Here is a 12,940-nt window from a genome sequence, read left to right as displayed (position 1 = left end):
GGAGTTTTCTAATTGCTTTGTTCTCAATCCTCCCCTCTTCTCAGTCTACACTCACTCCTACCACGGTGATCTCATACAGTTTTGTGGTTTTAAAAATTACCCATATATTGACAACTCCTACATTTAGATCTCCACCCCCAATCTCTCATGCAAACTACAGATTTGTAAATGCAAGTACCTACCCTGTATTTTTACCTGGATCCAATTTAACAGGTCCCAAACTGCACTGCTGAATGCCTGCTGTTACCTTCTCCACAAGCCTTCCCATCTCATTGCCAACTTCCTTGCCCCAGTTTCTCAGGCTGAAATCTTACCATAGTCCTTCATTACGCCTTTCCTTTCACCCCAGCTCTACTCTTGTTCCCACAGACAATCTGACCTTCTCCCAGTGAAAGTTTGCTTATCTCTCTCTGGCTTCCCATCTCACTCAGAATAAAATCCAGAGTACTTACTGTGGCCTACCAGCTCCATGTGACTTGACCTTCAGTTTGTCTCGATCTCATCTTCTACTACCCTCCCAGTCCCCCTGTTCACTTCATTCCAGACAACTGTCCTCTCTGCTGTTTCTGGAACACGCCAAGTACACTCGTGTCTTAGGGCCTTTGTACCTGTTTTTCCCTGAGCCCAGAACACTCTTTCCCCAGGAATTCATATGGCTTGCTCATTCACTTCCTCTAAATCTCTGCTCAAAAATCAAAACTCTTATATGAGGGGCCTTTTTCAACTACCCAAACAGTACCGCTACTCAGGCCCACCAGCCATTCTCTTTCCCCTTTGCCCTTAGCACCACCTGCCGTACTGTATACTTTAAAAACCTGGCTTCCTCCACAGATTGTAAGATTTGCAAGAGCAGAGACTTTATTCACTGCTATAATCCTTGTACATAAAATAGTGCCTATCACACGGTAGGTATTCAAATATTTATTGAATGAATGAAATAGCTGAAGAAGGGACAGCCTCCTATGGAGTCAGGGGTTACTTTTCCCAAATATCATGAGATTGAATCCTGGGATGGGGCCTGGCTGTGGCCCTGACCACACATATCATTTGCTGCTGTGACTTCTATTATATATGGTCTTTCAACTTTCTTTTTCCCTTCTTTACAATTTATCTTTACTTTGATGTTTGTTAAGCTTTGATTCAGGCTAATTAACACCAGGAGTATATGCTTTCAACTTCATGGGACATTTTGTTAAAGAAGTCTACTGAAGACACTAATATATTGAAATAAGAGTCCACCTCTGAAAGGTTAAGGGTGGAACATTCTTATTTTAATAACATGAAAAATTAATAAAATTTCAAGTTATGAGGTAGACTGTGTTAACAAGAACTGTCTCACACTTGAAGTTATTTAATTTTAATATGGAGGGATTCCCTTGTTGGATGTTTAAGCTCTATCGTTTTTGATAAATGAGAACACAACAACCACACAGAATATATATATTTTACCTCTCCCAAAGAGAAATAGTGACGTGGAATTTGGGAATCAGGATAAATATTCTCTAGGTACCAAGAGAAAGGTCTGCATTGTAGTTTGTGTCTTAGGCCAAGTCTTGATGATATATCTCCATAATCTACCTTTGTAACACCTGTTGAAAGAAATAATCGACTCTGAATTACTCATGTTCTATTAGGTAACATATTTCTATGTAAATAATGCATTTATTAACAAGCCAGGCAAATGGGAAAAGCGGTATCATTTTGGTGATATGACTACACAAGTGATATACCATGAATCCATTGTTCAAAATATAAAACAAGGAAATATATTTATGTGTTTTTTTTTTAAAGAAAAATTAGATTTTCATTGTGAGAATGGAATACAATGCTAGTAATATCACACACAAACATAAGTTATTATGGGATCAGAAAGCTTGAATATGTATGTTTAGGCAAAAACAAGAATCAAGATCTATTTTGCCCAAGTATTAAGCAGTGCAACTGCTTCCAGTCAGGTTTCTCTCCCACAACTCACTGACCTGTGCAAGCTGACTAGCCAGTCTTATGGTAATTAGAAAAGGGGGCTGCAATGGCAACAGCGTCAGGAAGATATAGAGCTTAGGGAACAACTATTCCCACAAAATTCTGAATAGCAGAGAAGTTCCTGTCCAGGTCCCTAGAGGCATGCTACAGTGCTCTGCACTGGCCCCGAGAGACTCCAATCTTCATATAAAAGTTAATCATCACAATTAGGTTAAAAATAGATACAGAACACTGACGACACCTGGGCTAACAGTAACATGTGCGATACTGACCTGGATAACTCATTGTGTTACTATATTAGGCACTTTGCTAAGCACTCTGGCACTGGGTGTGATTTCATTTATTCCTTACGACAACCCCGTGAGGTTGGTGCTGTCCCCCTACTCAAGGCTTTTCTACCCCTTATCTCTCAGATGCATTAAGATCAGGAATAAGAAAGCTATACTCTTGTATTTCTAATGCAAAATAATGCTAACCTGGAGAAATTATATAGAAGAAATTCTTGAACTCATCCATCCACACTTCTGCAAGTCGCCTGTTATTTTTATTGATAATCTGTCCTGTGCCTCCAGGAAATGTGTAAGGTGTGGCTTTCCGAAATACATGTCCGACATGTGAGCAGGTAACAATCTCCAAAGTTCCTCCACACTGCCAGATCTGAAAACAACAGAAAAGAAGACCACATAAGACCCTGATGTTTTTTTAAAAACTGTTCACATCTCTGGATATTCACAGTTAAAACTTCACAGAATCATGGCTATACATCCTCACAGTGGAGCTCCTGCTATATGGTCACAAAGCCAGTGCTTCCTCAGAAGGATACTTTTCTGTAATTTTTGGTTCTGATCAAACCAGAAGTTGAAGGTTAAATTCAGAAAAGATATGTTAAAGGCTAAATGCAGAAAAGATATAAGGTCTAGAGTATTATTTTTTTTAAGTTTATTTCGAGAGAAAGCACATACACATGTGCGCGCACATGAGCGGGGGGCGGGAGACAGAGGGAGGGAGGCGGAGAATCCCAAGCAGGCTCCACTCGGACTGCATGGAGCAGGACGCAGGGCTCCAACTCACGAATCATGAGATCCTGACCTGAGTTGAAATCAAGAGTTGGATGCTTAGCCGACTGAGCCACCCAGGTGCCCCCAGAGTAATGTTTTTCTAACTGGAGGCCAGGACTCATAAAATGATCGTAAGTTCAACTCTGAGGAATGGCAACCAGCACTCACTAACAAGACATACTGTTTCATGAAATTGGTTAGATTTTGTGTGTAGTATACACATGGTTCATGGTCAAAACACTTTTGACCATGCAATATGCAGCCAGAGTCCTATCTACTCCTCCTCCTCCAGACCTGTCATAGCCTGTACATTAAACCGACTGGAAATTGAAACTGGATCTCTCATGAATTATTCACTGGGACAATGACAGCACGCTCTGTCATCTTCATGAGAATAAAAACAAAAGGGTAAAAGAAACATCAAGTTTGGGTTCACATTCTTAGTTTAATGAAATTATCCTTCTGTTCCTTTCAAAATACATTCTTCTGTAAGTCAAAAATCTGCTATTTACACTTAAAACAGATTTTGAGAAGTTCTGATTTTGTTAAATATTCAGTGTCTCTACTTTAAAGTTCTCCCAGGATCACAAAGCGATACAGCTGGATAGGATCTCCCAGATGATCTAGAGTCCAGACCTCTCCTTTTCTAGGGGAGCAAAGTGATCCACTCGAAACAAAATGAGCTAGCTGGTTTAGATTACAGGGCAGTTCAATGTGGTTTCCACTATACGCCAGGTGTCTCGAGTTAATTATTTTCAGAAATACACAATGTCACTTAATGGGTTGATTTTAGTGAATGTGAAATGGTTAAGTGTTTTATATAAGGTTGACTGGGTTAAATTAGAGCAATTTCAGAACTCCGGTCTTTTTCTTTTTATTGAAAAATGTAAAGCCAGTAAAGTGACCAAGTTTTATATAAGAGAGAACAATTTTCACAACAGAAGGACAAAGCATATTACAGAAAGTAAAATTACGTTTTTGGCAGTCAAGTACCATAGTAGCATATAGAAACTACATATTGTTTTTTATTTTTAGAGCTTGAATTACTTCCTTGTAAGTAACAGAAATTCAAAACAACTAGGGGATCTTGTGTAAGTTTTATACTTTAACTATTAAGATAACTGAATTATTTGCTTAAAATATAGTTTATAAAAGGAACCATTAATAGTAACACCTAAGTTTTTATGAAGTGAGGTTCTGGAGTCTGATGAAACTCAGAGTAAATTCAATTTTTATTTTTTATTTAGAGATACATAACATGAATAATTAACGCATACCTATATTTGAGGTTAAGTAAAAGATTATTTTTTGCAAAGGGAACTTACCCTAAAGGAAATCTCTAGGTTTTCTCCTCCCCAAATATCCATTCCAGCATCATATGTTCCAATCTCCTGGAAGTAATCTCTGTCTATTGAAAACAGGCCTCCTGCCATTGTAGGTGTTCTGAAATCCAATCATAACTCTATACGGTCAGTTGTAAGAATTTAAAATTTACAGTCAATTTTTGTTTTTAAAAGTAGTTATATTAACTGTATACAATGACAGAATAAATGCTTATTCTCACGCTCTTCAGAAACATTCATAGGCCCCTAAGGACTTTCCATGTTTTTATGATCTGCTATTTGGTCTTCAGGCAGACCTATACCCACTGTGCTGACTGGTGGACCTACTCTTGTCACAGCCTGTGTGTGCCCTGACAGCCTTCTCTGCCCAGTCCCAAGGCCACTCCTGTTTTTAGTACCTTTCCTGGTCCTCAAGTCCTGACTAAGCTTAGTCACCTGAAACTCCTTAAATTGAGGCTAGTTCTCATAATTCTCTCCATCTGACTGTGTATCTTCCCACAGTTCCCAGCAACTACACTGACTATATAATCAACTAGATTCATGTTAGTTAACTCTCACACATGAGGTTTTAAAGTGTGGCAAATATTGCAAAAGATATAGATTAAATAGGACAAAAACAGTGAGACTCTTTTCCTACACCTAACAGAAATCTTTAAGGAAAGGAATGAAGTACACAATGAAATCAATACACTCCTAAGGGGACTGTCATCCTGATCAAGTATGGCACACTCTGTGCAGAAGAGGAGCCCAATTCATCAGCACGTGACCCAGGTATGCAGAGTGGGTGGAAATGACTGGAGTTAAGCAAAGAAATGATAATGAAGGAGGATTTAAATAAACAAATACCCATCAACCATTTGATTTCCATGAAAGATGTGTATGAAGAAAAATGGACTTCAACTAGAAGAAAATAATTAAGTTCCAGGGAAAAAGGAAACTATGGCCATCATATTTCATGATGAATTGTCGCCTGTGATTCCATGTCCTCAAATATATGGATTCTAGGCTGTAAAGAGTGGCAGCATTTGCCTTTCCAGTAGAAAGTCGTTTCCACATAAAAGTTAGAATATACTTTGATTTTAGAAGAGAAAAAGAATGAGAAAAGCCTACTATCTTAGGAGGCAGAGGAAACAGGCCAACACCCACAGAGTTACCATTTAGTACCCAGGTTTCTTGCCCTGGGTTTTGAGCTATCTCTGCATTTCCTGGAATTGTATGCTCAATCTTCTGTTTGCACATGTGTATTTTCCCCCTATTAGAGAAGACTCACAGCTTTTATCAGACTTTTCAAAGAAGCCTACTGTCTACAAAATGTTTCAGAACCTCTGATTTAGATGGTGATTTCTTGAACTGTCAGCAAAAGAGTAGAAAAGTACCTTTGCTAGAAAAAGACTCTGGCAGGGCAGGAGAAAAAGCACAGAATTAATGAAATTCTCCTCAGCTTGGCCAAAACAGGACTTGAGTTCAAGGGAAAGCAGGCCTGAGAAGGCCGGGAAGGGAGAAAGCTAAGGCGTGGTTGGTTCTGAAGGGGCTCTCAACCACTACAGAAGCAGCAGGCTGGTGCTGCTGGACAAATCCCAGGATGGCTCCCAGAGCTCAAGGTCTCAATTTCAAGGTTCTGAACAGCATAAAGATGATTATCCCTTTCTGAAAAAAAACTACAGATGACCAAATATAAAACAAACGAAAAATCAGAATGTGTCCATGGAAATCCTTTTTTATACTTCTGTCAAGTCTAGTTATTTTTATATCTGAAACAAGCTTTTCTAACCTTATCAGTCAGTAACTATCATCTGAATGGTACAAGTTGGAATTTACAATCTTATTTTTTGGTGCAACGACCCACTTTTAGGTAATATTTTCACATACCAACACTTACAATTAATTAAGGGACAGTTTAATTTAAAGCTAAATATTATTATCCTTAACAATTGAATCTAAGCATAAATCTGACAGATTTACAAAATGTTGTTCATACAGGAATGAAAAAACATATGCATGTTACCATCACTTTTCAGGTGCACTATTTATATAGATTTATATAAATGAAAAAATCTATATATATAGGCTTATAGAAAGAAAAATTCCAACTTTGTTAAATGATCAGAGTAAAAAGCCCTCTTTAAAATACTAATACACGTGAAAGATGGCTCTTAACTACATATATGGTATACACCTCGTGTATGTATGGTATACATTATATGAAGTATGTGCCTCATGTTTCTCAAAATATACTTAAAATCCTTTTGATAGGATTCCCAAAGCTTCGCTATCCCCCATTGATAACACTTTAGGGAAAATGTTTGACAAATCAATTACCTGACAGGAAGAGTCCGATCACCTTTCCTTCTGTCCATTTCTCTTTGGGGAACAGGATACCATCGAAAATTGAGCTTCCAGTTGAAGCCACCATAGGTCATATCAGAGCCTGCCATGTACTCAAAAGTATCATCGCTGATCACATCAATGATAGGACATACCACTGTTTTTCTAAAATCATAAAAGCAAACAAAAAAATCTTCACAACTTTCCTTTTTGAGGCACAGTATAACAACTATAATTATATGCTAAGTGTGTTTAAAATAAAAATACATTCTATAATGTTAAAAGCAATGATAAAAAAATTTCCTGCTATATCCTACTAAGTTAGCATAATCATTTATCACACTCACTTGTAGCCATTGATAACCTTTCATCCCTTTTTAGTTCATACTTTTACATAACTGCCACATATAAAAACAATCCAGGGGCACAAGGGTGGCTCAGTCAGTTAAGCATCTGACTCTTGATCTCAGCTCAGGTCATGATCTCACAGTTTGTGGGATTGAGCCCCTCATCAGGCTCTGTGCTGACAGTGCAGAGCCTACTTGGGATTCTCTCTTTACCTCTCCCTCTCTCTCTCTCTGCTCCTCCACTGCTCCCTTCTCTCTCTCAAAACAAATAAACTTAAAAAAACAAAATTCCAAATATTTCCAGTTTTCAAAAATAACGCTTTTAATGACTACATAATCATTTTAAAATGATTACTCTTAAAATGAAAACTCTTGGATATGTGTGTTCCTTACAGTTTTTTTGTTATTCAGTTACTAAGTGGACATGTTCATATAACCAGTATTTTGCTTTTGCTTTAGGAGTAAACTTCCAGTCTTGTACTTCTTCCTACAAACTGTCTGATCACAGATATTTAAATTTTTTTCTATTGGTTTTGTGAGTTTTTATAAATCTGAAAAAACTTCCACATGACCACAGCTCTTTCCTAGGAAAGGGTGCACTGCTCATAGCCTTTGGCAGCCATATTCTAGAGTATGTAACATCCTCAGCATCCCCATCTTTCCTGTCTTATTTAAGAAATCATTCCCAGTCCAAAATTATAAAGGTATTCTCCTATGCTGTCTTCAAAGAGAATTATATTTTTACTTTTCATATTTAAGTCTTTAATCCTCATGGAATTGATTTTGGTATGATAAACAGTAAGTATCCAACTTCATTTATTTTCCTCATGGATAACCAGTTATTACAACACTATCTGATGGTCTTTTTTCCTTCTGCTGTACTAACCAACGCCTCCTCTGTCATAAGTCAAGTTGTTGTGTAAACATGGGATGGTTTCTAGACATTACTGTTTCACGAATTTATTTGTGAACTTCTGCATCAATGTCACTGCCAGGGGCACCTGGGTGGCTTGGGTGGATGTCCGACTTCAGCTCAGGTCATGATCTTGCTTCGTGAGTTTGAGCCCCACATCAGGCTCTGTGCTGACAGCTCAGAGCCTGAAGCCTGTTTCAGATTCTGTGTCTCCCTCTCTCTCCGCCCCTCCCCTGCTCGCACTCTGTTTCTCTCTCTCTCAACAATAAATAAACATTTAAAAAATTTAAAACAAATATGTCACTGCCACAATTAATATAGCCTCAAAATAAGTCTTGATATCTGGTAGAGCCAGCCCTGTTGATACTTCGTCTTCTTCAAGAATATCTCACCTATTTTTTTAAAAATATGCATTTCTACATAAATGTTAGAATCAGCTAGTTCCTCCAAGAAAATTCTGTTGCGATTACAACTGGAAGTGCACTGAATTTCTAGATCAGTGTGGGGAGAACTGATATTTTTACCTTTCTATCCATGATTATTATCCTTCTCTCCACTTATTTTCCAGTAAATTTTAAATGTTCTATTTTAGGCATATTTTGTTAAACATATTCCTAATTATAGCTTATTATTTCCTCTGCTATTATAGAAAGGACCTTTTCTTTTTTTCTTTTTACAATTTATTTTCTAACTATTCCTTGCTGGTGTGGAGAAGGCTTTTCTATGGAGATCTTATATTTGACAACACTGCTAAACTGTTATCATGTCTGTTTTGTGTAAGATTTTGTTTTCCATTAAGAACACATCATCTGCAATTGACAGCACTTGTTTTTTTTCCGTTTCCAATCTGTACACCCTTTACTTCTTATATTATTGCAAAACCTAAGGCTTCTATTAATACTGAATGACAGTAGTTAATTCAGGGCATCATAAGGATGTTCTGTATATTTTTAAAAAATTTTTCAACTTTTCTCCATTAATCTGATGTTTGTTAGCTAAGGCTTTTTTTTTTTTTTTTTTTTTTTTTTTTTTAGGCCATCCTTTCTCAGATTAGTAAATTTCCATTCTGTAATAGTTCACTAAGTACTTTTAATCATAAGTGATGTTCATTTTAATCATAAATGAACACGTTTTTCTGTATCTACTGAAGAGATCACAGATTTTTAATGATAGGGTTTTAATCATAGTTTTAGAAATGTTAATGACAGTGTATTATGTGAACTGATTTTGTAATATTAAACTAAACCAATTAGTCATGATATGTTCTTTTACATGTTTTTCATATAAAAATAAATGCTATAGTTATTTTTTTTACTCCTAGTAGACTCAGTTTTCTGATATTTTGAGAATTTGGGGTTAGTGTTCATGAGTGGATTTGGATAATTTTCCACATACTTCCCTATTGTCTTTCATGTTAGAGTTCTACTACTCTCACAAAGAGTTCTCTCCTTTTCTATGTACTCTGTTTACAAATTCTGTTTCCCCACCGCCACCCCACTCCAAGGTTGAAACAGGCAAGTATTCTTGGGTGCGGTGGGGTTTCTCTTTCTCACTCACATGGGGGCACAAGATCTTAGCTTTACACAGGTGTTTGCTCTTCATCTTCCCACCTCAGGCAGGGCCTAGGCCCGGTCTCCTATCTTCCTGTCGTTTGTCTATCTAAAGGCAGAGAGGCTCTGTGTCCTCTGAGTTTGGCAGGAATTCTCCAAGTGAGAGCTGGCTTTAGTGTTTGGACCACTCTCTTGCCTCACTTTTGAGATCTGCAAAACTTCTGACTTCAGTGCCAGTTCAGCGATGCATTTAGAAATGCGTTTTATAACCTATCCAGCATTCAAACTCTTTCAGATGGAAATGTTACTCAGGACACCTAAGGCACCACACAGCCCCAACTAGAAGTTGTGACCGTCATTTCAGTCAACCCCTCTTTAGTTTGTCAGCTCCTCACCCTGCTTTCTCTCCCTGGGGCCAGGCTCTTGCTTATGTGTGCTCTTTATGCAAGCCAGTATTTCCCAAGTCAGTCATCTCCTCAAAGACAACAATTCACAGAGATATTCTCTTCCTTCTTCGGGCTGTGTTCTCCTCCCTAAAGCTGCTGTACCTTCTTGCTGTCCCAGCGCTGGTTTTTCCCTATTTATTCATCTCTGAAAGGGTGAGATGTAGGCTCAGCATTTGCTAACAAACAGAACAGATGCAGTGGCTTGTGCCATGTTTCACTTAACTTGTACTGAGTTCCCCTTCCTAAAGTCAAACCTTTATGTGGAGCTGGCCCAGGCTCAAACTGCAAAGGCAAGAAGAAATTCAACTAATCTGAGTCTAGCAGACTGAAGTTAGCTTCCCTCCTGGTATACAAGAACTGTGCCAGGGACCGGCAGTAGGTCACACTGAAAAATGTGTGCATTGCTCTCACTGCTCTTCCTGCATCCTCAGAGATTATAGCGCTTTTCCATATACAATTAAGCACCTTGGGCTACGATGCTGATCTCCCCACCCCCTCCTACTTCCTGCTGTGCTACAGGCTGAGTGCTGTAGTCTCAGTAAGGAAGTGGAGAAGGAGAGGTGACCTGCCTGCCCCAGTTTAGCCTTAGGCAGCAGGGGCGATCAAGGGTTTTATCCTACCTCTCCTGAGTTCACAGCCTTCTGTTCTGCTCCCAATTAATAAATAGAGCATGAGGTGCACATCTGAACAACCTGCTTCCTGATGCAGCCTCATCAACAAGACTGCAAACATTTCTTCACGGTCGCCTTCACTTTTAGTTTAGAGTGTTCTTCACGGGTATTTTAAAGCAAACTTTAGAGGAAATTATTTTTACATTTATTTAAATATACAGAATTCTGCAGTTTACCATACTGTTTAGGACAAACACACTGAAAACAAGTTTATAGACTCTGGAAAATTACCTGTCATGTTTGATCCTGGCTAAGAGAGGCTCCAGCCATCCCACTGTACATTCACAGTGAGCATCTAAGAAGGTGATCACCTGGCCTTTAGACACAGCAGCTCCTTTTAATCTAGCTCTGATCAATCCAGAACGTTGTTCCATTCGAATTACATGAACTGGTACTTTTAATTTTTTCACATAACTCTCTAGAGGTCTTTTCAGAAAGTCTGAAAAATTAACAAAACAAAACATCACATGAAAAGACCAACCCGGTGCTACCCAGATGTAAAGCAATTCTGATGTGCGGTATTTCCGAACACTTTCAGGGAGGCTCCCTGACTCACAAACCCATTTCACAGCAGGGAGGCTTTTTCTTTCCTAAGAGCTCATCCTAGAGCTGCCCTACCTTCCTGCATGAAGACTTAGGAGAGAGCCTTTGGGTGCAGGCTCAGTCAAAGACAGGCAGGTCACCACGGTTCCCTAATACCTCTCTTGGCTCAATTCTTCTTTCTCCAACCATGCTTAAATCTCAGGAACAGAAAGAAAGTAGTTCAAGAGCATTAAATCCAGACCTCAATAGAGAGAAGGAACAGAATACGTCACAGCTGTTAGAATTGAGACAATTGTGGGATGTCGTCAAAGGCAGAAACCAACTGTCTTATTGATTACTACAGTCTCTATGGTTCTTGTATTGGGAAGCATGGAGTGAGGTCAAGCTCAGAAGAGAAATGCTGTACTATAAATGCAAGACCAGAATTCCTTAGCAGACAAGTAGGTCTAAGTAACAAAGGTCTTAAGGGGGAATCACAAATGAAGGAGAAGGAGAAATCAGAAAGGATGAGGAAGTGGCTACATGAAACCAGCAACTATCCTGGAGTGTTCAAATAGAGGTTGTGCCCCTAAGCCAAGGAAGTCCTGCCTCCAAAATACGTAACACTTTAAAAAGCGGAAACGTCTCAGCTTCCTCAAAGCAAAGAGAAATAATTTTTTCAGATCAGGTTAGTTCATGGAATTTATGCCAGAGAAGCTATTGATGGTGGTTTGGTCAAATGTCTTTCCAACATTCCAACGACAGGATAGGTATGAGGATAATCTCTTTAGGGAAGGAAAATCCTGAGACAGAACTCCTGGGACTCCTAGGACTAGTTCTGTCCCACAGGACTCTAGTAAGGGGTAGGTCCCAGAGATCAGAGTGTATGCATTAAGGGGCTCTTAAAAGAGTAAACATGGGAATCCAAAGGGCTTCCTATGCCGCACAAAGGTTAAGAAAAACAGGGATGACATGGTTCTCGCCTGTCTGAACTAGAACGACTCAAAAATGAAATAATCAGGGACATGAAAATTATGAAAGAGAAAGGCCTATCTATCCCACTATGGAATACTGATTCCATTTCTGCTCATATATTTCCTAAAGTATCTGGGCTAAAAACAGTATCTGTAAAATACTGGGAGTAGAACTCGTACTGAGTCACCACTGTGATTTTATGAAGCAAATCTTAGGGTCAAAAAAATAGAACTCCATTCTGAATAACAAGGTGAGGACAGTACCAATCCCGGGGAAGAGGAAGATTCTGCAATAGCAGCTATCATTTTGTGTCTGTTTAGCATAGTGCCAGGCTCTTTGCACCAACTTAATACCATTTATTCCTTAAAACAGTAACCCTATGAGAATGTCATTACCCGTAACTTAGACACAAAAATTCAAGGCTCAGAATATAAAATGAACCAATCAAAGTGACACAGCTTGTTGAGGGTTGGAGCCAAGATTCAAACCCAGGTCTGCCTGACTTCAAAGCCCATCTTCTCATCCACAACAAGAAATCCCAGAAGGGAACTACAGAGAGAACAACTCAGGACAGTACGATCACTTGAGCTAACACAAATTTAAATTACTTTATGTCCAGAGTTTGATGGACTCCCATGTGTTAGGGTGTGGGATATATTCTAGGGCTTCAACCAACTGAGGCTGGGTGTGTCATACACAAGATGTCTCCTGATAAGCTTACCCAAAAATATCAGACAGCTTAAAGTCTTCTTAAGAATCAAAGCAATCTAATTCCCAAGTCCCACGTCTCTGAAAGCTAAAATACTC

At 38.8% G+C, this 12,940-nt stretch overlaps 1 protein-coding gene across 2 annotated transcripts in view; it reads right to left on the bottom strand.

Moving 5' to 3' along the window:
* The window catches only part of GALNT1 (polypeptide N-acetylgalactosaminyltransferase 1), a 128,217-nt gene that overhangs the window by 9,431 nt on the left and 105,846 nt on the right, over window positions 1-12,940 (bottom strand). For both annotated transcript variants that reach the window (XM_060613623.3, XM_060613622.3), the window contains 5 exons: window positions 10,868-11,075; window positions 6,704-6,874; window positions 4,367-4,484; window positions 2,460-2,640; window positions 1,450-1,589 (listed from right to left, as the gene is read on the bottom strand). In XM_060613623.3, coding sequence (XP_060469606.1) covers window positions 1,450-1,589; window positions 2,460-2,640; window positions 4,367-4,484; window positions 6,704-6,874; window positions 10,868-11,075 — 818 coding nt within the window. The remainder of the gene's footprint in view (window positions 1-1,449; window positions 1,590-2,459; window positions 2,641-4,366; window positions 4,485-6,703; window positions 6,875-10,867; window positions 11,076-12,940) is intronic.

The sequence above is a fragment of the Panthera onca genome, chromosome D3, assembly GCF_046562875.1.
Source record: "Panthera onca isolate mPanOnc1 chromosome D3, mPanOnc1 haplotype 2, whole genome shotgun sequence".
Lineage (NCBI taxonomy): Eukaryota > Metazoa > Chordata > Mammalia > Carnivora > Felidae > Panthera > Panthera onca.
The sequence above is the reverse complement of the archived record's forward strand: the minus strand, read 5'-3'. Positions and strand labels throughout refer to the sequence as shown.